The sequence below is a fragment of the Eubalaena glacialis genome, chromosome 6, assembly GCF_028564815.1.
Source record: "Eubalaena glacialis isolate mEubGla1 chromosome 6, mEubGla1.1.hap2.+ XY, whole genome shotgun sequence".
NCBI lineage: Eukaryota > Metazoa > Chordata > Mammalia > Artiodactyla > Balaenidae > Eubalaena > Eubalaena glacialis.
The window spans coordinates 46357511-46385412 of record NC_083721.1 but is presented as its reverse complement, the minus strand read 5'-3'; the positions used below and the strand labels follow the sequence as shown (position 1 = coordinate 46385412).

At 37.7% G+C, this 27902-nt stretch overlaps 1 protein-coding gene across 1 annotated transcript in view; it reads right to left on the bottom strand.

Annotated features, from left to right (window-relative positions):
• EPHA6 (EPH receptor A6) overlaps positions 1-27902 on the bottom strand; it is an 846791-nt gene that overhangs the window by 189648 nt on the left and 629241 nt on the right. Inside the window, exon 12 of the mRNA XM_061194037.1 lies at positions 21851-22036. Coding sequence (XP_061050020.1) covers positions 21851-22036 — 186 coding nt within the window. The remainder of the gene's footprint in view (positions 1-21850; positions 22037-27902) is intronic.

Here is a 27902-nt window from a genome sequence, read left to right as displayed (position 1 = left end):
ACATCTTTATTGAAGTATAATTGCTTTACAATGGTGTGCTAGCTTCTGCTTTACAACAAAGTGAATCAGTTACACATATACATATGTTGCCATATCTCTTCCCTCTTGCATCTCCCTCCCTCCCACCCTCCCTATCCCACCCCTCTAGGTGGTCACAAAGCACCGAGCTGATCTCCCTGTGCTATGCGGCTGCTTCCCACTAGTTATCTATTTTACATTTGGTAGTGTATATATGTCCATGACACTCTCTCACCCTGTCACATCTCACCCCTCCCCCTCCCCATATCCTCAAGTCCATTCTCTAGTAGGTCTGTGTCTTTATTCCCATCTTGCCACTAGGTTCTTCATGACCTCTTTTTTTTTTTTTTTTCCCCTTAGATTCCATATATATGTGTTAGCATACTGTATTTGTTTTTCTCTTTCTGACTTACTTCACTCTGTATGACAGACTCTAACTCCATCCACCTCATTACAAACACCTCCATTTCATTTCTTTTTATGGCTGAGTAATATTCCATTGTATATATGTGCCACATCTTCTTTATCCATTCATCCGATGATGGACACCTAGGTTGCTTCCATGTCCTGGCTATTGTAAACAGAGCTGCAATGAATATTTTGGTACATGACTCTTTCTGAATTATGGTTTTCTCAGGGTATATGCCCAGTAGTGGGATTGCTGGGTCATATGGTAGTTCTATTTTTAGTCTTTTAAGGAACCTCCATACTGTTCTCCATAGTGGCTGTATCAATTTACATTCCCACCAACAGTGCAAGAGTGTTCCCTTTTCTCCACACCCTCTCCAGCATTTATTGTTTCTAGATTTTTTGATGATGGCCATTCTGACCGGTGTGAGATGATACCTCATTGTAGTTTTGATTTGCATTTCTCTAATGATTAATGATGTTGAGCATTCTTTCATGTGTCTGTTGGCAATCTGTATCTCTTCTTTGGAGAAATGTCTATTTAGGTCTTCTGCCCATTTTTGGATTGGGTTGTTTGTTTTTTTGTTATTGAGCTGCATGAGCTGCTTGTAAATCTTGGAGATTAATCCTTTGTCCGTTGCTTCATTTGCAAATATTTTCTCCCATTCTGAGGGTTGTCTTTTGGTCTTGTTTATGGTTTCCTTTGCTGTGCAAAAGCTTTTAAGTTTCATTAGGTCCCATTTGTTTATTTGTGTTTTTATTTCCATTTCTCTAGGACCTGGGTCAAAAAGGATCTTGCTGTGACTTATGTCATACAGTGTTCTGCCTATGTTTTCCTCTAAGAGTTTGATAGTGTCTGGCCTTACACTTAGGTCTTTAATCCATTTTGAGTTTATTTTTGTGTATGGTGTTAGGGAGTGTTCTAATTTCATACTTTTACATGTAGCTGTCCAATTTTCCCAGCACCACTTATTGAAGAGGCTGTCTTTTCTCCACTGTATATGCTTGCCTCCTTTATCAAAGATAAGATGACCATATGTGCGTGGGCTTATCTCTGGGCTTTCTATCCTGTTCCATTGACCTATATTTCTGTTTTTGTGCCAGTACCAAACTGTCTTGATTACTGTAGCTTTGTAATATAGTCTGAAGTCAGGGAGCCTGATTCCTCCAGCTCCATTTTTCGTTCTCAAGATTGCTTTGGCTATTCGGGGTCTTTTGTGTTTCCATACAAATTGTGAAATTTTTTGTTCTAGTTCTGTGAAAAATGCCAGTGGTAGTTTGATAGGGATTGCATTGAATCTGTAGATTGCTTTGGGTAGCAGAGTCATTTTCACAATGTTGATTCTTCCAATCCAAGAACATGGTATATCTCTCCATCTATTTGTATCATCTTTAATTTCTTTCATCAGTGTCCTATAATTTTCTGCATACAGGTCTTTTGTCTCCTTAGGTAGGTTTATTCCTAGGTATTTTATTCTTTTTGTTGCAATGGTAAACAGGAGTGTTTTCTTAATTTCACTTTCAGATTTTTCATCATTAGTATACAGGAATGCAAGAGATTTCTGTGCATTAATTTTGTATCCTGCTACTTTACCAAATTCATTGATTAGCTCTAGTAGTTTTCTGGTAGCATCTTTTGGATTCTCTATGTATAGTATCATGTCATCTGCAAACAGTGACAACTTTACTTCTTCTTTTCCGATTTGGATTCCTTTTATTTCTTTTTCGTCTCTGATTGCTGTGGCTAACACTTCCAAAACTATGTTGAATAATAGTGGTGAGAGTGGGCAACCTTGTCTTGTTCCTGATCTTAGTGGAAATGGTTTCAGTTTTTCACCATTGAGGACAATGTTGGCTGTGGGTTTGTCATATACGGCCTTTATTATGCTGAGGAAAGTTCCCTCTATGCCTACTTTCTGCAGGACTTTTATCATAAATGGGTGTTGAATTTTGTCGAAAGCTTTCTCTGCATCTATTGAGATGATCATATGGTTTTTCTCCTTCAATTTGTTAATGTGATGTATCACGTTGATTGATTTGCGTATATTGAAGAATCCTTGCATTCCTGGAATAAACCCCACTTGATCATGGTGTATGATCCTTTTAATGTGCTGTTGGATTCTGTTTGCTAGTATTTTGTTGAGGATTTTTGCATCTATGTTCATCAGTGATATTGGCCTGTAGTTTTCTTTCTTTGTGACATCTTTGCCTGGTTTTGGTATCAGGGTGATGGTGGCCTCGTAGAATGAGTTGGGGAGTGTTCCTCCCTCTGCAATATTTTGGAAGAGTTTGAGAAGGATAGGTGTTAGCTCTTCTCTAAATGTTTGATAGAATTCGCCTGTGAAGCCATCTGGTCCTGGGCTTTTGTGTGTTGGAAGATTTTTAATCACAGTTTCAATTTCAGTGCTTGTGATTGGTCTGTTCATATTTTCTATTTCTTCCTGGTTCAGTCTCGGCAGGTTGTGCATTTCTAAGAATCTGTCCATTTCTTCCAGGTTGTCCATTTTATTAGCATAGAGTTGCTTGTAGTAATCTCTTATGATCGTTTGTATTTCTGCAGTGTCAGTGGTTACTTCTCCTTTTTCATTTCTAATTCTATTAATTTGAGTCTTCTCCTTTTTTCTCTTGATGAGTCTGGCTAATGGTTTATCAATTTTGTTTATCTTCTCAAAGAACCAGCTTTTAGTTTCATTGATTTTTGCTATTGTTTCCTTCATTTCTTTTTCATTTATTTCTGATCTGATCTTTATGATTTCTTTCCTTCTGCTAGCTTTGGGGTTTTTTTGTTCTTCTTTCTCTAATTGCTTTAGGTGCAAGGTTAGGTTGTTTATTCGAGATGTTTCCTGTTTCTTGATGTAGGCTTGTATTGCTATAAACTTCCCTCTTAGAACTGCTTTTGCTGCATCCCATAGGTTTTGGATCGTCGTGTCTCCATTGTCATTTGTTTCTAGGTATTTTTTGATTTCCCCTTTGATTTCTTCAGTGATCACTTCGTTATTAAGTAGTGTATTGTGTAGCCTCCATGTGTTTGTATTTTTTACAGATCTTTTCCTGTAATTGATATCTAGTCTCATAGCGTTGTGGTCGGAAAAGATACTTGATACGATTTCAATTTTTTTAAATTTACCAAGGCTTGATTTGTGACCCAAGATATGATCTATCCTGGAGAATGTTCCATGAGCACTTGAGAAAAATGTGTATTCTGTTGTTTTTGGGTGGAATGTCCTATAAATATCAATTAAGTCCATCTTGTTTAATGTATCATTTAAAGCTTGTGTTTCCTTATTTATTTTCATTTTGGATGATCTGTCCATTGGTGAAAGTGGGGTGTTAAAGTCCCCTACTATGATTGTGTTACTGTCGATTTCCCCTTTTATGGCTGTTAGTATTTGCCTTATGTATTGTGGTGCTCCTATGTTGGGTGCATAAATATTTACAATTGTTATACCTTCCTCTTGGATCGATCCCTTGATCATTATATAGTGTCCGTCTTTGTCTCTTGTAATTGTCTTTATTTTAAAGTCTATTTTGTCTGATATGAGAATTGCTACTCCAGCTTTCTTTTGATTTCCATTTGCATGGAATATCTTTTTCCATCCCCTCACTTTCAGTCTGTATGTGTCTCTAGGTCTGAAGTGGGTCTCTTGTAGACAGCATATATATGGGTCTTGTTTTTGTATCCATTCAGCCAGTCTGTGTCTTTTGGTGGGAGCATTTAATCCATTTACATTTAAGGTAATTATCGATATGTATGTTCCTATTCCCATTTTCTTAAATGTTTTGGGTTTGTTATTGTAGGTGTTTTCCTTCTCTTGTGTTTCTTGCCTAGAGAAGTTCCTTTAGCATTTGTTGTAAAGCTGGTTTGGTGGTGCTGAACTCTCTCAGCTTTTGCTTGTCTGTAAAGGTTTTAATTTCTCCATCAAATCTGAATGAGATCCTTGCTGGGTAGAGTAATCTTGGTTGTAGGTTTTTCTCCTTCATCACTTTAAGTATATCCTGCCACTCCCTTCTGGCTTGCAGAGTTTCTGCTGAAAGATCAGCTGTTAACCTTATGGGGATGCCCTTGTGTGTTATCTGTTGTTTTTCCCTTGCTGCTTTTAATATGTTTTCTTTATATTTAATTTTTGAGAGTTTGATTAATATGTGTCTTGGCGTGTTTCTCCTTGGATTTATCCTGTATGGGACTCTCTGTGCTTCCAGGACTTGATTAACTATTTCCTTTCCCATATTAGGGAAGTTTTCAACTATAATCTCTTCAAATATTTTCTCAGTCCCTTTCTTTTTCTCTTCTTCTTCTGGGACCCCTATAATTCGAATGTTGGTGCGTTTAATGTTGTCCCAGAGGTCTCTGAGACTGTCCTCAGTTCTTTTCATTCTTTTTTCTTTATTCTGGTCTGCAGTAGTTATTTCCACCATTTTATCTTCCAGGTCACTTATCCGTTCTTCTGCCTCAGTTATTCTGCTATTGATCCCATCTAGAGTATTTTTAATTTCATTTATTGTGCTTTTCATCGTTTCTTGGTTCCTCTTTAGTTCTTCTACGTCCTTGTTAAATGTTTCTTGCATTTTGTCTATTCTATTTCCAAGACTTTGGATCATCCTTACTATCATTATTCTGAATTCTTTTTCAGGTAGACTACCTATTTCCTCTTCATTTGTTAGGTCTGGTGTGTTTTGACCCTGCTCCTTCATCTGCTGTGTGTTTTTCTGTCTTCTCATTTTGCTTATCTTACTGTGTTTGGGGTCTCCTTTTCACAGGCTGCAGGTTCGTAGTTCCCGTTGTTTTTGGTATCTGTCCCCAGTGGTTAAGGTTGGTTCAGTGGGTTGTGTAGGTTTCCTGGTGGAGGGAACTAGTGCCTGTGTTCTGGTGGATGAGGCTGGATGTTGTCTTTCTGGTGGGTTCGTCCACGTCTGGTGGTGTGTTTTGGGGTGTCTGTGGCCTTATTATGATTTTAGGCAGCCTCTCTGTTAATGGATGGGGCTGTGTTCCTCTCTTGCTAGTTGTTTGGCATAGGGTGTCCAGCACTGTAGGTTGCTGGTCGTTGAGTGAAGCTGGGTCTTGATGTTGAGATGGAGATCTGTGAGAGATTTTCGCCGTTTGGTATTACGTGGAGCTGGGAGGTCTCTTGTGGACCAGTGTCCTGAAGTTGGCTCTCCCACCTCAGAGGCACAGCCCTGATGCCTGGCTGGAGCACCAAGATCCTTTCATCCACACGGCTCAGAATAAAAGGGAGAAAAAATGGAAAGAAAGAAAAAAAGAGGATAAAATAAAATAAAATAAAGCAATTATAATAAAAAATAAGAAAAAAATTATTAAGAGTAAATTTATTAAGAAAAAAAATTTTTTTTAATTTTTAAAACTAGATTTATTAATTTTTTATACTAAAAATAAGAAAAAAATTATTTAGAAAAAATTTATTAAGAAAAAAAATTTTTTATTTTTTTAAAATAAAAAATATGAAAAAAATTATTAAAAATTTTTTTTAAAAATAGAAAATAAGGAAAAAATTATTAAGAAAACATTAGGGAAAAAAAAATTTTTTTAAGCCAAAAAAAAAAAAAAAAAAACGGACGGACCTAACCCTAGGACTAACGGTGAGAGCAAAGCTATACAGACAAAATCTCACCCAGAAGCATACACATCTTCACTCACAAAAAAAAGGAAAAGGGGAAAAGTTAATATATCCTGCTCCCAAAGTCCATCTCCTAAATTTGGGATGATTCGTTGTCTATTCAGGTATTCAACAGATGCAGGCACATCAAGTTGTTTGTGGAGCTTTAATCCGCTGCTTCTGAGGCTGCTGGGAGAGATTTCCCTTTCTCTTCTTTGTTCGTACAGCTCCCGGGGTTCAGCTTTGGATTTGGACCCGCCTCTGCATGTAGGTCCCCTGAGGGCGTCTGTTCCCCGCCCAGACAGAACGGGGTTAAAGGAGCAGATGATTCGGGGGCTCTGGCTCAGTCAGGCCGGGGGGAGGGAGCGGTACGGAGGAGGCGGGGCGAGCCTGCGGCGGCAGAAGCCGGCGTGACGTTGCAGCAGCCTGAGGCACGCCGTGCGCTCTCCAGGGGAAGTTGTCCCCGGATTACGGGAGCCTGGCCGTGGCGGGCTGCACAGGCTCCCGGGAGGGGCGGTGTGGAGAATGACCTGTGCTCGCCCACAGGCTGTTTGGTGGCGGCAGCAGCAGCCTTAGCGTCTCATGCCCGTCTCTGGGGTCCGCGCTGATAGCCGCGGCTCGCGCCCGTCTCTGGAGTTCGTTTAAGTGGCGCTCTGAATCCCCTCTCCTTGCACGCCGCGAAACAAAGAGGCAAGAAAAAGTCTCCTGCCTCTTCGGCAGCTGCAGACTTTTTCTCGTGCACCCTCCCGGCTAGTTGTGGTGCGCTAGACCCTTCAGGCTGTGTTCACGCAGCCAACCCCAGTCCTCTCCCTGGGATCCGACCGAAGCCCGTGCCTCAGCTCCCAGCCCCCGCCCGCCCCGGCGGGTGAGCAGACAAGCCTCTCGGGCTGGTGAGTGCTGCTCGGCGCCGAGCCTCTGTGCGGGAATCTCTCCGTTTTTCCCTCTGCGTCCCTGTTGCTGTGGGATCCGCGCTGATAGCCGCGGCTCGCGCCCGTCTCTGGAGCTCGTTTAGGCGGCGCTCTGAATCCCCGCTCCTTGCGCGCCGTGAAACAAAGAGGCAAGAAAAATTCTCTTGCCTCTTTGGCAGCTGCAGTCTTTTTCCCGGACTCCCTCCCGGCTAGCACCGAAGCCCGAGCCCCAGCTCCCAGCCCCCGCCCGCCCCGGCGGCTGAGCAGACAAGCCTCTCGGGCTGGTGAGTGCTGGTCGGCACCGCTCCTCTGTGCGGGAATCTCCGCTTTGCCCTCCGCACCACTGTGGCTGCGCTCTCCTCCGTGGCTCCGAAGCTTCCCCCCTCTGCTACCCGCAGTCTCTGCCCACGAAGGGGCTTCCTAGTGTGTGGAAACCTTTCCTCCTTCACAGCTCCCTCCCACTGGTGCAGGTCCCGTCCCTATTCTTTTGTCTCTGTTATTTCTTTTTTCTTTTGCCCTACCCAAGTACGTGGGGATTTTCTTGCCTTTTGGGAGGTCTGACGTCTTCTGCCAGCGTTCAGTGGGTGTTCTGTAGGAGCAGTTCCACGTGTAGATGTATTTCTCATGTATCTGTGGGGAGGAAGGTGATCTCCGCGTCTTACTCTTCCGCCATCTTGCCCCTCCCCTCCATTCCTTTCTTTTTGTGTGTGTGTATCTATTATAGGTTTTTGGTTTGTGGTTACCTTGAGGTTCATATATAACAACTTATATACATATGTGATTATCTTAAGTGACGATCTCTTAAGGTTGAATGCATTCTGACTGTCCTATATTTTTACAACCTCCTCTATGTTTAATGTTTTTGACATCATGTTCTACATCTTTTTGTTTTGTGTATCGCTTATTGTCTATTGTGGATAGACACTGTTTTCCCACTTTTGTCTTTTAACCTCCCTGCTGGCTTTATAAGTGGATGATCTACTGTATATTTTCCTTTACCAATGAGTTTTTTCCTTGTGTAATTTTCATATTTCTTGCTGTGGTCTTCTCTTTTCCATTTAGAGAAGTCACTTTAACATTTCTTGTAAAGCTGGTTTAGTGGTGCTAAACACTTTTAGCTTTTGCTTTTATGTAAAACTATCCTTCAAATCTGAACAACAGCCTGGGCCAGGTAGAATCTTCTTGGTTGTAGGTTTTTGCTTTCATCACTTTAACACATCGTGCCACTCCCTGCTCACCTGCAAAGTTTCTGCTGGTAAGTCAGTTGATAGTCTCATGGGACTTCCCTTGTAAGTAACTAGTATCTGTTCTCTTGCTGCTTTTAAGATTCTCTCTTTATATTTAATTTTTGCCATTTTAATGATAATGTGTCTTGGTGTGGACCTCTTTAGATTCGTCTTGTTTGAGCCTCTTTGTGCTTCCTGGACTTGGATGTCTGTTTCCTTCCCCAGGTTAGGGATGTTTTCAGCTATTATTTCTTCAAATAATTTCTTTGCTCCTTTCTCTCTTTCTTCTCCTTCTGGGACCCCTATAATGCGGATGTTAGTATGCTTGAAATTGTCTCAGGGGCCTCTTAAACTATCCTTGCTTAAAATTTTTTTTTTCCCTGTTCAGCTTGGGTGATTTCCACTAATCTGTCTTCCACATTGCTGATCCATTTCTCTGTATCATTTAAACTACTGTTTATTTCTTCTAGCATATTTTAAAATTTCAGTTATTTTATTCTTTAGCTTTGTTTGGTTCTTCTTTATATTTTATAACTCTTTGTTGAAATTCTCACTGTGTTCTTCTCCTGATATCAGTGAGCATCTTAATGATCATTACTTTGAAGTCTTTATTGGGTAGGTTGAAGGGATTAAAATTTGACTTAAAAAGGGATTTGCTCCATCCACACCAGCTTCTCTATCAATGATTTTTTCTTTCTGCTTTCCTAGCCAGTTCTCAATATCTTAATTAGTAAGAAGAATAGGGTCCTGTAATTAGACTGAAGGGTGGGCCTCCTTAGCAATTAAGAATTTCCCCTGTAGCTAAAATCTGGGAACTATATCAGAGAACTGGGAGCATTATTTTAGTTTTAGCAACTGTTTCATTTGGCCCATTTTATTAAAAACAGTAATTTTAAGCTTTACAAGTTGTATGATTAAAACTTTCATTATTTGATAAATGTAGTCTTCCAGTTTTTTTTACTTGGAGGTACTTGGTGTGCAATACTTTCTGAGTCTGTTATCAATCACCTAGAAACACTGTTTCTAGGTATGACCTAGAAACATTGTTTCACTGAGGCGGAAAAATTTGGAACGTTAGAGTTGACATAAGGGAGGCTTTTGTTTTTGTTTTAGTAAATTTATTTAGCTAACATGTAAGAAATACTTACATTAATTATAAATCCTCTTTTAGGGAAATAACTAGTTTCTCCATTTCTGTAAGAAATACTTATATTAATTATAAATCCTCTTTTAGGGAAATAACTAGTTTCTCCATTTCTGTAAGAAATACTTATATTAATTATAAATCCTCTTTTAGGGAAATAACTAGTTTCTCCATTTCTTGGAACAAACTAAGAAATCCTGCTAAGGCTCACCCTTGCATCTTCCTCTTTTTAAGCTGCCCTTCCTTTTGCTTCAGTTTCTCCAGCAGCCTTATACTTCCTATCCAGACCTGTTTTCCCTAGGCAATATCCTGGAATTTCTTGCAATGAGATATTATCTATATTAAAGAAATCATTAAATCACAGAAACTCCAGCTAATGGAAGGCATTTTTGTATACTTTCATTCCAGTGTAATGGAATACTTCAGTGATTAGGTATATGAAATAGGGACAAAGTCACAGAGGTGCCATAGATTTCTGTATTTATGGATTGCTGTACCAACTACAATAGCATGTCCCATATAATATATGGCTTTGCCAAAATGAAAACTGAGCTTATTTCAAGAGAATCATGCCATTAATGTTTAGGGGAAAGGTCAATGCATTATTTTCAGGCCCAAGAATCCTGAAATAGTCATTGCATCCGAATGAAAAGGAGAAAAAAAAAATCACTGATGTCTTTGGCTGACATTTGTGAGGAGTGGAAAATGAATAAATTCACTCACAGTGATTGATGTAACCTAATAAAAATGTCAATAAATTCACATCATTCTGTTGCTGTATCTCAATCATGAGGGTCTAAGTTGTGCCTACTTTTATTTCTCAGGCTGAGGAAACACACTACCATATTTCTTCACCCATTCCGAAGTTGAGATTGAGTGTTATAACATATAAGATATAGACTAGGTAATGTGGTCCTACTTTGAAGTTGATTCTGGTACAGTAGAAAAAGACATGTTCCTAAATAATTATAATGTAACATATATAGTTAAAATTTCATAGGAGAAAAACAGCTAAAATATGATTGTTGTTCAGAGGAAGGAGAAATTACAAAAGTACAGAGAAGCACAATTATGAGAAAAGCTGCCAATTTCATATAAATGTAACTGACATTAGAGAGTGTTCAAATTTAAAATTGGGCTTGAAGTCCTTGAAAAATTAGGTTCCTTCTTTCCTTTACTTTCTTCCCTCTTTCTTTTTATTCTACCCCTATCCTTTCCTTCCTTTTCCTTCTTTCTTACAATTTTCCTTCATTCATGTGAACTTAGTGTTTACTGTATGCTCAGCACCATGCTAGGCACCACAGTAAATAAAATAATATCCTCAAGATATCATGGCCTCCTCAAATCCCCATTCCAATATAACATAGGATTTCCCCCTCTATCCAAAAGCAAGTAATATAAAATATGCATCAGGGGGTATGTATTGGAGATATGGGAGGAGGGTGCTTGAGGGGAGAGTAAGATGAAGCTAGAATAGAAAATTAAGATTAAATGGAGAGGGACTTCCTTGGTGGCACAGTGGTTGAGAATCCGCCTGCCAGTACAGGGGACGTGGGTTCGAGCCTTGGTCCGGGAAGATCCCGCATGCTGCAGAGCAACTAAGCCTGTGCGCCACAACTACTGAGTCTGTGCTCTAGAGGCCGCGTGCCACAACTACTGAAGCCCGCGTGCCTAGAGCCCGTGCTCCACAACAAGAGAAGCCACCGCAATGAGAAACCTGCACGCCGCAACAAAGAGTAGCCCCTGCTTGCAGCAACTAGAGAAAGCCCACACACAGCAACAAAGACCCAATGCAGCCAAAAATAAGTAAATAAATTTATTTAAAAAAAAAAAAAAGATTAAATGGAAAATATGGGGTGGCTAGTACACGGAGTTTAACCCTTAATTAACAGGAAATTAAGGGTCATCAGAAACCAAATGAATGGCAGGATAGTTTTTCCCCACTAATGGGCAGTGGCTGGGCTCCTGGAGCCTCTACAAGGGCTGTGGGCAGGAAATGTGAAGGTTAGAGGGAGCCCTAACAGGCGTAAAAGACAGTGTAGATGCTGCATTGCTCTCCCAGAAAAAACTCACGGTCATTGCAAAAGGGTGCAGAGGTCCTAATATTATAGGATAAGAGTTAAGAAACAGTAGACTTTTGGGTCATACACATAAATGATAATTATAGCACAACATGTTAAGTGCAATGTAGATATCTACGAGTACAAAGATTAAGAAAAGATGTTTCATATAAGCTGAGTCATTCCTCATAAGTAGAGTTTGCTGGTTGAGTTAAGGGCGATGGGGCTGTGGGAAAGAGAGGGATTTCCAAGAAGAGGGCCAAGTATGATCAAATATGATCAGTCATTGATTCACTGAACTATTCATTTGAATATTTCATTTGAAATATGAATCACATAGTGATTTACTGTTAATAGAATATAAACTAAGAGGTAGAGAAGGCAGGAGATAAGGCTAAAGATATGCTGTGAGTGGAGTCCAGTCTTTAGAACCTTGAATTTCTATATACAGTGGCATGAATTTTGTCCTGTGGGTGAAGGAAAGCCATTGAAGGATTTTAAGCAAGGAAAGAAAGTTAAAAATGAGGAAGAACAGGCTTGTACCTTAAAAAAAAAAAAAAAAAAGAATTCAACAAATGGTGGTGAAATTTTCCATGTGCAAAGAAAGAAAGAAAAAAAAAAGAACCTTGGCCCATTCTTCACAGTTTATGCAAAAATTAATTCAAAAGGGATCTTAGACCTATATGTAAAACTTCTAGAGGTGAGTAGAAGAGAAAGTCTTTGTGACTTTGGACTAGGTAAAGAGTTTCTTGATACCACACAGAGAAGCACAATCCATAAAAGAAAAAAGTAAAAAAAAATTAGACTTTATCAAAATTAAAAACACTTACTCTGCTAAAGACACTCTTCATGGAATAGAAAAACAAGCTACAAACTGGAAAAATATCTACAAATCACATTTCTGACAAAGAACTGTATCCAGAAAATATTAAAAAAAAAAACTTTTAGAACTCAACATTAAGAAAAAACAACTCAATGAAAGAAAATGGATAAAAATCTGAAGACACACTTCACCAAAAAAGATATATGGATAGCGAGTACACATATGGAAAGATGATCAAAATCAAGAGTCATAGGAAATGCAAGTTAAAATGACAGTAAGATACCAATATAGGCTCACTAAAATGGCTAATTAAAAAAAAAATGACAGTATCAAGCATTGCTGATGATGCAGAGTAACTGAAACTCTCATTAATTACTAGTGGAAATGTAAAATGGAACTTCAAGTTTGGAAAACAGTTTGGCAGTTTCTTAGAAAATTAAACATATATTTACCATTGGATCTAGTCATTCCACACCTAGGTATTTCTCCAAGATAAATAGAAATATGTGTTTACACAGAGACTTACACATGAATGTTCATATCAGTTTTATAAATCATCATCCAAACTGGAAACAACCCAGATGTCCTTCAACCTCTGAATGCAGAACCAAACTGATGGTACCTCACACAGAGGAGTACTGCTCAGCAACAACGAAGAGGCATGAATCTCAAGTGCATTCTGCTAAGAGAAAGAAGCCAGGTCTGAAAGGCTACTTATTGTGTAATTCCATTTACAGAACATTCTGAAACACAGTTCTTCCTTAAAGAAATGTTCTGATTAATAAATACAGAAGGAAAGAGAAAAATAGAAAAATCACCATTAAAATATGACAGTAGTAATTGTTGCAGGCAGGATCTGCTATGGATGATAAAATTAATGGGAAAAAGTCTGAGGAAAAACAGGATATTTGCATAGTCTAATCTCCTCCCAAATATACATTAACCACAAGAGGGGAAAAGTAATTTTTCAGTAACTTTCTAGGAGACATCACCTTAACCAAGTGATCCCTGTTAACATCCCCAGGAATAATGCACATGGACATCATGTACCCCCAGATATAATGCATAAAGAGGGTATGCAACTTTTGTGATGTTCCTGCCAAAAATGCATAACCACAAATTGAATCATGAAAAAACAACAGACACACCCAAACTAATGGACATTTTACAAATCACTGACTAGTAGTTTTGAAAACTGTCAAGGTCATGAAAGACAAGGGAAGACCGAAGAATTGCACAGATTAAACGCAGACTGGACTAAGGAGATGCGATAAGTAATGCAACGTGGGATCCTGGATGAGTCCTAGAAGAGAGAAAGGACACTAGTGGAAAAGCTGATAAAATCTGAATAAAAGTCTGTAGTTAAGTAAATAGTACTGTACAGATGTTTGTTTCTTGGCTTTGATAATAGTCCTATGCTTATGTAAAATACATCAGGGGAAACAGTGAGAGTTATATTGGAACTATATTATTTGAATAACTTTTTCTGTAAGTCTGAAATTATATCAAAGTGAAAATTTAAGGAAAGTTATAGTAATATATTCCCACAACAACAAAACAAGCATTAAAGTATTCATCAACGGATTAAGTAAGGACACTGCTAGATTTCCATTCATTATTTTGAGATAATTTTTTAAATCAGAAATCACATATACAAGGGGTCAATAATCATTTTCAGTGGCCCATAATCATTTTCAGTGATTAAGATTCCTACTGGTCTTTATTCACTCCTATCAATACATAAGACCATCAGGAACTTGGTGAAAAAGTTCCTAAGTAATGACTGGTTACTTTACCTGGCAGCCTGGAAGGATGGTACTCATTCTCCTGAGTTTATGGATGCAAATTAATGTCTATAACATGGATTTATCTATAGCCCTTCTCAAATTTGGAGCCATAAAATTCTTTACCAGAACAAATTGCATCATTCTTTCCAAATGATTTGGAAAGAATTTTCACTTTTGAAATGAGTAAGATTTCACCCTCTAGATGGCTCTATTCAATTTTATTTAGACGTATTAAAAGGCAATATTATGTATGCATAAAGTTGTTTTTATATTCTCTTTTCTCTCCTAGTTCTTACAGTGTTATCTTCAGACTGGGCAACCTGTTACTAGAATTTTTAACCTGATACTTCTTATTATAGTCTACCCAATAATTAGCAGGCTGTCTTAGGAAAGAGAGAGAACCACAGGAAGGAGACAGTAAGTTAGAAGTAGATCTAGGGAGGTGATTAGAGTGAATGACCTTGAGAAAACTCAGATACTTAAACACTGAAGAGACAAGAATAAATTCCTTTTGAATACAGGGGAAGTTTATTCTCTCTTGTAAAGAGAGAAGTACACTCTGGCAGAAAGAAAATAAGCTGGTGATCCCGATTAGCCCCAGTGCTGCTTGAACAGTGTGATACACAGGGCCACCAGACTATGTCATCTTGTTACTGTTTCTCAGAGTCACACTTGGTTCATTTTCTATTTATCCATATGTATACATTATAATTCCAAATGGCAAATACTTTGCAGTAAATCTCCTGAGACTCCATTAGACTCCAGAAACTGCATAAGAATAATTCATCACTAATTTCCGTAAACAGTAAATAGTAAATATTAAGGATGGTAGGAGAAGAGAGAAAATCTCTATTTCTTCTCTTTTTGTTGCCTCTCATCTTTCCTTTTCCCTCGGGTTGCATCTCTTCCTACTTTCATGCTATCAACTCTTTTCCTCAATTTATCAACAGTGCTCTTTTGGGCAGCAGCTTCTGTCCTGATCTCCAGGTTCTCCTGTGTTCTTAGTAATACCCACAATCTTTCTAACCTTTCCTGATCAGTTTTCTTTCACACTTTTCTCAAGAGCCAGTTCAAATATTCACCAACACCTCCAGCCCTCTACCTATCACCTCAGCAAATGATCTAGCCTTGTACATGATTGAAAAAAGGAAGGCGGGTAACTCCAAAGGCAGCTGGGTCTTCTAGCTACCAACAATCTTTGCATACCATAGTTATCTATGTACCCATATTTAGGGTCAGTTTGGTACATTTTCTTCCAGTGTCTCAGGGATTTAGAAAAGAAAGAATACATGGGAAAAATGAGAATAAGTTTTGAGATGATTTTGTCATTTAGTATGAAAGCAATCTAGGATTCAAGAAGGATGGTGGAGAATGAAACCAGAGAAAGAAGACCCAGGGACCTGACCCAGGAGGGCAGGCATTTTGACTTTCTTATCCATTGCCAAATACCTAATGCTTAGAAAAGTGCTGGCGCATAGTAGTTAGGCACATAATAAATATTACTTAAATGAATGAATGATTTAAAGAATGCTAAGCATTTGGAATCTAAGTAAGAAATGAACACAATCTAATTTGCATTTTTTAAGCTATCAGTCTGACTGCAGTGCACACATGCCTCACTCACTCTAAAGTCCACTGCAATCTTGGCCTTGATTCTCACAGTGTGCTGTGACGGGCTGTGTCCTCCTAGTTGCTCCATCCAATAGATGCTTCTCAATCCTTATTTTATTTGGCTTCCCACCTCATTTTATGCTAATGACCCATCTTTCATTCTTAGAGATGTGTCCTCCTTCTTCCAGGTTGTTCTGTCTGTCTCTTTCATAAGCTTTTCTTTTTAAGTCAGCCTGCTAGGGCTGGTTCTCCTCAACCTCCTGGGTAATTTCATCCTCCCGATGGCTTCAACTACTGATCACCACCCATCATTTGCACCTGCACACCAGAATCCCACCGAGGTTTCAGAGGCTTCCTGGAAGTTTTTAAATGTCCAAGACACTTCCAACTTATCACGTCCAAATCAGAATTCATTGTTAACCCTCCAAGTCTATTATTTCTCCATAATTTCCTTTGCATCTCCCTGCTTATGTAAACCAGAAGCTTGGAAGTCATCCAAAACCATCCCCATTCCCTCATTCCCCACATATAATCAGTCACTCAAGTCTCCTAATTTAACCTTGGAAACAGCTCTTGAATCTATTTCTTCTCTTTATCTTTCTCATCATTTTTCACTTGGATTACTATACTAGCCTCCTTACTGTTTTACCTGCCTCTAGTTTTTTCTTTCAATATATAATTCACACTGTTATTACTTAGCTCCAGCTGTTTTCAATGCTCCCCCAACATGCCACATTCTTTCTTAGCACAAGGGTTTAGAACTTATTGCTTCCTCTGCCTGGAATACTATCCTACCAAACCCTAGCATGGCTTGCTCCTTCACTTCACGCAGGTTTGTTCTCTTTATCTAAAATTATATTGATATATTTAGATTCCTTTTTGTTTCCTCCAGCAGGTAAAAGCTCTGTCTTTTTCACTACTCTATTACCAGTGATTAGAAGAGTTGGCACCCAATAAATTTCTCTGAATAAAATAATGAACAAGTTAATGAATAATTGTATCCAAAATAGCACATGCCACACTGTATTGGGAAATACTGGCCTACTTGTTTGTTGCTCCCAGTGGACTGGAGCCAACAAATGAGCTTCTCAAGAGCACTGAGACCTTTTTTCTCTCTCTCTAGGTTTTAATAAGCAGTAGTGTCTGACACCTTGGTGGTGCTCAGTAAACGTTCCTAGGAAAACAAAACAAAGTAAAACAAAACTCTTAACCTACCTTAGCTAGTTGAGTAGCTGAATTTCACAAAAAAGTCTAATTTCTTTCATTAGAATCAGTTTCACAGAAAGTTTTACTCCCTTCAACATATATTCCATATATCCAAACCTTGATTTTGCTTACAGCAAAATTTTACCTATACTTTTCTACTTTACAGACTGAAAGATAAACACTTTATTAAAGGCACTTTTTGTTTCTTCCTGATCACCGATACGAACCTGACATTATAATAAAGTTGGAGGTGGGGTGGTAAGTTATTACTGGCACAAACTTTCCTTACCAACATCTCATGACTCTTTCTTTTGGCAAAGGAATGAAATACAAACATGTTAGGGTTAGATGTGGCCTTTCTTGTTTTGCAGTACAATCTGAACTTTTCAATCTTTTGTGCAGAGGAAAATATTGAGGCTTAAAGACATTGAATAACTTGCACAAGACCCTGTGTTGAGTAGCAGAATATACAAGCAGGTGGAGAGGCAGCTATCATATTGGTGGCAACTGTAATAGTTGAAATCTTGGAGAATGTATTATTTGACAAGTAAAATGCAGTTCTGGGACTGGAGAAACAGTTCTTGTGTATTTACTGTCTATTTGACTGGCCTGAATCTACTCTCTGACTTAGCGTCCATGTGGACCCATCAAAACTATTTGGAAGGAACCCTCAATACTCTGGAATAGTTAAAGATGGTTTGTGCAGGCCCAGTACTTTGTGTTACAGATTCTATGCTGTTCTAGAGTCCTTAGCAATGTCCCATGATAAAACAAATTTATGTTTGGGAATGTGTTTGATATCCTGGTTGACTTCTATTATTCCTCACTGGATTTATGATTTATTTGAGATATAGTTAGTATACCTACATTTAGTTGTTACCTAAGCTGGGAGATAGACACTTCATTCTTTCTCTTTTTGGTTCTTCCATATCATCATGAATTCAAACTGTAGGGCTCCAACTTCTAGAGTGTGGTTACTGCATTGTGTTTCTTTATCATTTAACCACAACTCTTATCTTTTTATAGAAGGTAGCACTTTCTCTTTTGGATATGTAGTTAATGACACTGGTGTATACATCACCTGTTACAAACTGCTACTATCCATGGTACTAATAGCTACAAGTCTGTTCTCTAAGTGATGGCTTCTATTTGCTTCTTGGAGAAAATGTATGTGCTAAGCAAATGGTTTAGCTGGATTAATCTCTTTCTATATCAGTTGCTTCTTAATAGGTTAATGAAATTGTGATGTGTGTCAAACAAATAGGTTCAACTTTTATCTGACACACTTTCTATATAATACAGCTTTTAATCATTTAACTTTGAAGTTTATAATAAAAGTAGTTATATGCACAAGTATGAAAGAGCAAAAGTGTTTCCAAGAACTTTATAATATGTATCTCTCAGTGATAAAACCTATAGGTAAGATAAAAATTATGCATATTAAGAATTTATAAAAGGATCTGATGAAGATTTTGATCTATAATTTTGCATTACTTGCAACTGAGAGTCAGTGCATTTATTTCTCAGAACCCCAGGGTACTCTACTAACATGACCGTATAAACCTATACTGCATCTTTATCTTTGTCAGTATTATCTTTTATGCAATATGGTAGTCCTTAGGGAGCATTAATTGCTAGCTATCTCTTAGCTACTTAAGGGTAATCTTGGAACAATTACCATGTATTTATGGGAATGAGGCATTCATTTATTGCCTTTCTCTTAAAAATCCCATAGCATTTGCAAGAAGATAACAGTATAAATACGCCCACTTGTCTTTGCGGGAATTATTCCTTTCTCCATCTCCACCACCCACCTCAGCATCACCACAACACCCTTATGTGGGGCTCATACTTACAAGTTAAAACTACAATGATTATTGCCACTCAAAAGCATATTGAATCTATCCTTTCTCAATTAGCCTTTCTTTTCTTTTCTTATCTTTTCTTTCTTTTTCTTTTTCTTAAAATGGAATAAGGACCTTCACCTAGGAATCATACAAATTGGGCTACGTAAGGGTCACTGGTCCCAATTTTATACAAGATTGTTAGAGATGTAAAGCAATCACTGTGTTAGTTGCTTGAATGTCTTTGTGAAATAAACTGAGTATTTCAAACTGGCAGACAAGTGCCATAGATTATCTTATTAAACCTATTCAGTTGATTTAGAATAAATAATTCCTACTATTTCATAGGGCCAAATTATATATAATATTATATAGATAGATAATAAAACACATAGGGATACATGAATCATTCACAGAATGTGATTTATCAAAGGTAGAAAATAAATATCTGATCTTTGAATTTATTGTTAGATATTTATTTCCAGATATTTCATGCATAAATACTCATACGAGGACTTCAACAGCATACTTAAATTATTTTAAATGCTTTGCAAAGGTTCATAATCCAACTCTAAAATTATCTTTTTCATTCCAGAGAGATATAAAACAGAAGGAATAACTTGAAATGTTCATGCTAAATTAATGACAAGGAAGTCAGAAAATATAAAAGAAATAATTAATATGTTGTTTCCTCTCTCTCTCTTTTAGATTAGTATTTTTGCTAGGTATTGTGGCATATCTGGATCTCTCCAAATTTTACATAAGAGGTAGTTTATTCCACTCATCTAAATATTTTTCTTATTTTTAAAAGGTATTGTGTTATTTTATTCAGATTATCATTTATTTAATGCTATTTAATTCAGATAAGACAAAGTGTAAAACTCTGACTTATTCACTGTGATACAGCAAAATAAAAAGCAAAGAAACAAAAAATCCCATGGGTCTGTCAAAGAGACAGACCTCAGTTTGAACATCAGTCATACCACTTACTATGGGTTAGAGGTCCTTATGCGGGTTAATTCACCCGTTTGATATTCAATATCCTTCAGTGAATACTGAAGGTTCAGCAGATATGCATAAGAGTTGCCATGAGAATGAAATGGTAAACTATAGTACCAATAATAGCTACCATTTAATGTGGCTTACTATGAGTCACATGCTATGCTAAATGCTTTATACATTTATAAAATTAATCCTTACAGCATTCCTATTGGGTAGGACTTATTTTGGCCCCATTTTACAGTGTGCAAGTAAACAATAGAGATATTAAATCATCTACCTAAAACTTCACAAGACGTCAGTGGCAGGAGTGGAATTCTAACTGGTGTCCATCTGTTTGGTTAACTATTGCTGTGTAATAAACTATCCAAAATGGAGTGGCTTAAAACAACAACCATTTTATTACCTCTCATGATTTTACGGGTTGATTGGACTGAGCTGGGTGGATACTTTGCTCCACAAAATATCATCTGCAGCTGCAGCCATCTGGCAGTAGAAGTAGGGGCTGTAATGTCTGAGATGGTTCTTTACAAAGCTGGCACTCAGTGCTGACTATCTGCTGGGAGCTCTTGTAGAGCTGTTGTTGACTAGAATGCCTCAGTTCTCCTCTTTGCAGTTCTGCGTGTGGCCTCACCATATGTACTGGCTTTGCTCAACATTGGAGACTAAGTTACATGACAGAGTGTTCCAAGAGGATAAGGTCCAGTGTACAAATATGTAAGATGCTTCCACTTGTATCACACTTGTTAATGTCCTATAGGCCAAGGCTAGTCACATGGACAAGCCCACAATCAATGTGGGAGAGAACAACACAAGGGCATGAATACTGGAAGGTTCTACTAAGGCCACTAAAGTAACAGCCCATGGCAACAGCTGAAATCAAAAGCAATCTTTTGTGTCCTCCAAACTATCATGGCTATCAGTAATTTTCTGCTCTCCTTGGATAGCATGTTGGCCAACGCATTGTGAGAAGGACTTTGGAGTTTCAGACACAGAGTCAGTTAAATGTTTTTAGTAAGCTTTTACACTTTCCTTCTTCCAAATATAACATGAAATTTCAATTTCATTTAAATGGTTTTAAAAGAAATTTCAGTTTTACAAAAGAAAAATGCCTCTCAAAGAGTTATTTTTAAGAGTTTAGAGCTTCCCTGGTGGTGCAGTTGTTGAGAGTCTGCCTGCCAATGCAGGGGACACGGGTTCGAGCCCTGGTCTGGGAGGATCCCACATGCTGCGGAGCAACTAGGCCCGTGAGCCACAACTACTGAGCCTGCGCATCTGGAGCCTGTGCTCCGCAACGGGAGAGGCCGCGATAGTGAGAGGCCCGCGCACCGCGATGAAGAGTGGCCCCCGCTCGCCGCAACTAGAGAAAGCCCTCACACAGAAACGAAGACCCAGCACAGCCAAAAATAAATAAATAAATAAATAAAATAAAAATAAAGGAATTCCTTTTAAAAAAAAAAGTTTATAATGCCATACTATATTGAGTTTTATATGTTATAACTCATTAGTGAATAAAATAAGGAGAAATATTAAGTTATGCCTTATCATTATTCAAATAAAAGTGAATATATTGCCATCTATTTCTTAGATGATATGACTAGTTTTGGATTTCTGAGAAACTTTTTTCCCTAAGGAATGGTTTTGATCCCACTATTTCTGTAAAAACTGGATTTTTATTTCAGAAATTGTAATTCTTTTCTTCATTTTATATAAATTAAAATAATACAGTTCTAATGGCATTTATGTAGGTAGGTTCCATAAAGAACTTTTTATTTAAAAGTTTTACTTTAGATAAAGCATTCTATATTTGTATATGACATTTATTTACAAACAGAACTATTTTACCTTAATGACCCCAAATATTTTAACTGTTTCTCCTATTAATATTGAAATTTAGGCAGGTTCAGAAGAAGTGAATTGCTTACAGAAATTAGGAAAAAATATATAACTCTTTACCTTGATTTATTATTTCAAGTTAAATTAGCAAATGATTTACAGGTAATAAAAAAACATTTCAAAGCTGTTTGGTGACCAATGCAAACTCTGATAATGTCATAGACTAGTATCAAGACTCCAAGGGATGATATCTGAAGATGATATCTGAACTAAGTTATCCCCTAAATGGCTGTGATATTGCTATTAAGCTTTTTTTTTTTATTTAAGGAATTGAGACAGATATATAAAAGAAGAAAATCAGTACTTACTTTTTGTGACAACACCTTCTAAGCGAATGATATTTGGGTGGTCAAACTGACCCATGATACTTGCTTCTCTTAAAAAATCTCTTCTTTGCCGATCCATGTGGCCACCTTTCAAAGTTTTGATGGCAACTGGGATCTCTCTTTTCCCTGGTGTTTTCAAACGCCCACTACAGACTTCTCCAAATTCACCTTAAAATATGAACAAAAGTAGTTAGTTGTTTAAACAGAATACTCATATTCCAGAAAAATTGAATTGTCACAAAGTACCATCTTTTTGTTTTTTAAGATGATGACTCTCAAGTGTGCCATTTTTACATAGAGATCTCTTCCTTAAAAATTAAACTTGTAATGACAATATGCCTGATCAGCATCATTTGTAATGAATAATGAAATGCATTTTCATATGCTGTACCACAGGAACTTCCATTGATAGATATCCCTGATCTGCTGAGAAATTATGACTAGCAGAATGGGTGATGCTAATGCAATTCTATAGAAAAGCAATCACTGCATAACATTTCCTGTTCCTGTTCTCAATACTGATATATGGGCCAAATGTCTGCTCTTTTCAGGGAATCCATCAGGCATATGTAGTTGATTTGATTGCACGGGCATATGTCTGGGCTTCACTGCCATTAGAAATCAATGCTAGGGTCAACTGGTATACGAACATATTGAAAAGACCACACTGAACTCATCTATAATTACTTATTATAGTTGAGTTCACACAGGTTAAATTACACGTCACATGGTTTGAAAACAAATACAGTAAGATTATCTACAGTTCAGCAATGGCTCCAATGGATAGATTAAAATACAGCCAAATATTTATCATGAATTTACTACATATATATCCAGTGCTAGAGTGCTGTGGATTTCAAAGAAGTATAAGAGTTGGTCTTTGTTCTTTGTAGCTTATAGTCTAGTAGGAGAATTTAGATGAAACACTGAAACACTTAGGAACCTAAGAACCAATCCCTGCAAATGTTGTATTATTTAAGAAAGAACAATGGGAGCTGCAAGACTTCCTGGAGGAGGTGGAACTTTTGTTGGACCTTGAATGATGGGTAGGATTCGGATATTCAAGAAAAGCAGCAACATTCCAGACAGGAGTATATGGAGTGAGGGAAGTGAAGACAAAGATTCAACGGTCAGAAACAGTAAAGAGAATGACATGGACGTAGGGCTGTAAGGAGACAAGGTTGACTAGAGGGGTTATTGTGGGAAGGACAGTCAGAGACTTAGTGCAATGCAGTAAATTCAATAAAGCTTGAGATTTCAGATTTAATTTTTCTATGGTCAATTCCCTGCATTTACTTAAAAGCATGATGCTTGATCCCCAATTTATTCATCTATGAATATAATAATGAAATCTTTTGTAATTCTATAATGTTCCTTCCCCATAAGGATACTGGGAAGATCAAAAGTGATAATGCATATAAAAGTGCTTATAAACTGTAAAGTACTATTTATGTGCTTTAAGTTATATAAATCTTTGGAAAGGTGAAAGAAATAAAAATTAAAATATCTTCAGTTGGTTTATTAGCTAGCAGTTCTGGCCAGTAGCTCGATGCTATGTAAGTTTAAGTGTAGAGGATCAAATTAAATTTTTGCAGCTCCACAGATTATCCATATTCTCTTTGAACCAATTCATTACAGTCAACTAAATGTTGACTATTCATGAATATTAATTATATTTTGGTATTGATGCGAAGATGTTTTTCTAAATTAAAAAAACAAAACTAGAAAGGAAATAAGACAAAACTTTGCTTCCTAAATTATGTGTAAACATGTCCATTAGAAATAAAAAGCAGTCTAGCAAGTTTTATATATATATATATGGTGTAAAAAAAAAAAAAACAAACAAGCAAACAAAAAATGCTGACTAGAATGTGGTCCCTAAGTTCAGTGTATGTGATATTGGGGTTTTACAAATCTTACATAATTTGACATCAAAAGAAGAATAGTTTTTTGTTTGTTTTTTTTTTACTTAATGATGCTTTCAACCTATTGGAAGTTAAATGTTCTTATGTTCACAGGAGAAAGAAGCCATAGTTTTCCAGTTTTGTTTGTAATAATGTTTTTAATGTTTTGAAGATTTTCTCTTAGACATAAAAAATTGGCAAATGATAGAAATTTTCAACATTTTTCTATTGAGGCTGTGAACCTTGAGAGTAAAGGTATACGTACGTGTTTAAATTAATGTCCGATATATCCAGGCCTACTAATATACTTGAAATTCCTTTTCAGATCACTCTGGTTTGCTATAATGAATATCTAGAACAAAACAAATATTTTTTCTTCTTCTCTCTTTTATTTTGCCTTAACAAATCTGTTAGTAAATATAAAGATTCAATAATATTTTAAAACCTCTCACCTGCCATGAGCCCAGATTGCAAGTGATTTTCTGTTAACATTTCATAGTAATTCAAATAAACTTTTGAATATAGTGAAATGAATAGCAAACTCTGTTGGTATTTTATCAAGACAGGCAGAGTGGCAATTTACTTTGGTCTTCTGTTGTGTGAAATTCATGTAATCTTATTAACACCAGGCAGGTGTTTTCTTCATGTCAAGCTTTGCATGATCAAGCTGTTATCACACTTATTTCAGTGACACTAAATATGGCTGCCTCAATTAAAGATCTGAGACTCCTAGTGCATTCTTTAGGCATAGTGCAAAAAATTCAGTCATAGAATGTATTAAAACTCTTATCTGTGGTAAGCCTGGATGAATCAGACGAATCAGCCAGAAAGGAAAAAATATTTTAAATTAAATGCATATTTTAAAATATTGCCAAAGACTGATCCATTATATGATTGCTCTTGTAGCAAGAGTGGAGGCCCTGTATGTAATCATAGGTAAGCGGATTTATTCCTTAATAAAATGTGAACTTTTATATATACTGGTTAGTCCATCATTAATTCATCAACTATAGGAATATGGTGTTAAATACTTTTTTTTCCTTTTACCAACACAATGTCACCATCATTATTACAAAGCTAGCACTTATATAGTGCTTATCATGAGCCAGGTCTAAAAACCTAAAATATATTTTAATCTTGACAACAAAACTTTGAGGTGGGTACTGTTATTATCTTCACATTACAGATGAGGAAACTGAGGCATACGAGCTAAGTAACTTGTCCATGGTAACGTAATTACAAAGTGGTAGAGCAGTAATTTGAACCTAGGCAATCTGGCTCCAGAGTCCATGCTTATAATCACTATTCTCTGCTGTCTGAGATATTTATCATTGTTAATACTTGTGTTAATATGCTAAATTCCCAGTTAGTAACAACGATGTCTTCAAACTCACTACTGTATAGTGTTCAAACACATTAACTGGATATGCACAGGTAGATGGAATGACAAAACCATATATTAGGAATCCTTCACTATAAAATGGAAATGGAGACCTCGCTTAAATAGGTTGTATATTAGATGGTCTGGAAAAATCACTACAGTCTACCTAGTTTCAAGAGAGTCAAGAAAAATATATCGAGGATAATTGATCTTCTGCCACTGACAGCCCACGCACTTGCTAACAATCCCATCTCTCTCCCTGGATGGTGTTAAAACCTTTCTGGACAAGCAATTTTGTTGTATGGTATATAGGGTCACATTAAATTATCAATTAGAATTGGATTTTCCACATAAAGCCTATATCGTTTAACTAAAACTGTGGAGGAGGGTAGAGGCAACAAGGGACAATCTGTCTTGGAGGATTATCACATCAACATCCCCTGGAGGCTTTCTGAAAGTCTACTCCCCCTGTTCTGAGATTCTGGTACTCGCTTACCTCCAACCCCTTGAGAGTCACTGAAGCAGAGAGCCACGCTCCTGACGGTTTTTAAAAACATACCTCTCCCCGTGTCCTCAAGTCCATTCTCTACGTTTGCATCTTTATTCCTGTCTTGCCCCTAGGTTCTTCAGAACCATTTTTTTGAGGGGGAAGGGTAAGCTGGGACGAAGTGAGAGAGTGGCATGGACATATATACACTACCAAATGTAAAATAGATAGCTAGTGGGAAGCAGCTGTACAGCACAGGGAGATCAGCTCAGTGCTTTGTGACCACCTAGAGGGGTGGGATAGGGAGGGTGGGAGGGAGACGCAAGAGGGAGGAGATATGGGGATATATGTACATGTATAGCTGATTCACTTTGTTATAAAGCAGAAACTAACACACCATTGTAAAGCAATTATACTCCAATAAAGATGTTAAAATAAATAAATAAAATAAAATATACCTCTCAGCTGTAATGACATGTTTCTTTCATCATACTTGCCATTTCCCTCTGACGGGAACGCTCTCTACAAGTTGTTCCCCTTCCTCCCTTGTCTCCACCCTGCTCAGTTCTTCTCTACACGATGGCTTCATACAAGCAGCAAATGCCAAGCTTTCCCCTCTTCAGAAACTTACTCTGATGAACCCATCTCATTTAGTCCCCCACCAACATCAGGTCCCTCCAAATAAGACAGAAAAAAACAGCAGCTCTACAATCAGAAGCCGGCCTCGCTCTCAGAGCTAGGCTATGTCATTCTCCTATCAGACATTATACCAACCTCAACCTCAACCTCAACCAGGTTGCTCTGAGACACAATAAAATGAAACTGAGCAAGGCTACTGCATAATTTTGCCTAAGCACAGAAAAAAGGCAAGGTCACATTGCCCAAAATACTAAACATCTCCTCCTCTCTTGGCCAAAATGAGTGACTGCTACTTCTCTACCAATTAAAACCTTATTCTTGTTCTAGTCTCCCTTCCCTGTAGATAAGATTCACTGAGATACTATGGTATAAGTCCTAAAACTGAGGCCCAATATTATGCGCTGTTTGACACCGGGGGCGAACAGGGAGGGCCTCAAATGGCTTTACCACGGGCTCTCCTCCTCACTCTGCTCCCACAGATAAGGCCAAACAACCCGCCTTATCAAACGGATAAGATGCAGTTCCTCCTCATCTCTGAGTGACAGGTTTCACTCTCCTGCCAGCCTGGGGAATGATTCAAGCAAGCCAGTCACATCCTCCTGAGGGTATCGGGAGTACCCTACCCTCTTGACACTACAAAGCCTGTCTCCCACAGCCCCCGGTTGTCCACTGGGTTCCCAAGTGTAGCCCAGGTGGCCCTGTGTGGCATGTGGTATCTCTCCTCCACCACCACCCCCCCCACCGGCTGTAAGTATATGGAATGAATAAGTACCTGTTAATCTCACCTGTTCAATCTAAGGCATTGTGTATTTGGCCATCACAGGGTGATGGAGGCACCCAATAGGAGGCAATGAGAACAGATATTCAATTGCAGATTTGCCATTGCTTTCTGACAGCATTTAATCCAGAGCAAATTCCTGCTTTCTTGGACCCCCTGCCAAATCACCCAACCAAAGCCCAAGTGCTATAATAGGTTCTTTCTAACACCCTCTTACTGACACACACTAGAGTTCCCCATGGTGTGTGTTTTCCCTTGCTGAAATGAGCAATAAACCCAGCTTCTTCAACTATAGTGTGTTCCTGGGGTCTTTGGCTTGAGAGCATTAGCATAATATATTTACTGTATAGCTCTTTTGACTATGTGAAATTATCTTTGAAATTCATTTTTAATTAGTTTACTCATTTAGTAACTATCCCTGCATTTCAACACTTCCCCTTAATTCCATCCAGTCAACTGTAATCTAAGTCATGATGGCACAGGGATTAACTGTCTCTATTTCCTACTGTACTCTCAGTGCTTAGTACAAAATAAGCACTTCTTTAATACTTGCTGCATGAATGTGGGGAAAACACAACTCTAGACTCAAAGTTGGGATATCTTAGAGAGAGTAAAAATTGTCCAATTTTTGCTCTTCTTTCATTGTATACAGTTAAGAGATACTTCAATACCTTCTGTATTCAGTTTTGTTTTTTTTTAAACTTAACTGCAAACAATCCAGTTTCATTTCTGAGTATAAAGGCAACAGGAAGAATATTTTAAAGGGTCATATAAGGAGTAAAATAAATAAAGTGTCATATAAGGAGTTAAAAAAGAAGAGGCATAGAGGAAAAACATATAACAGA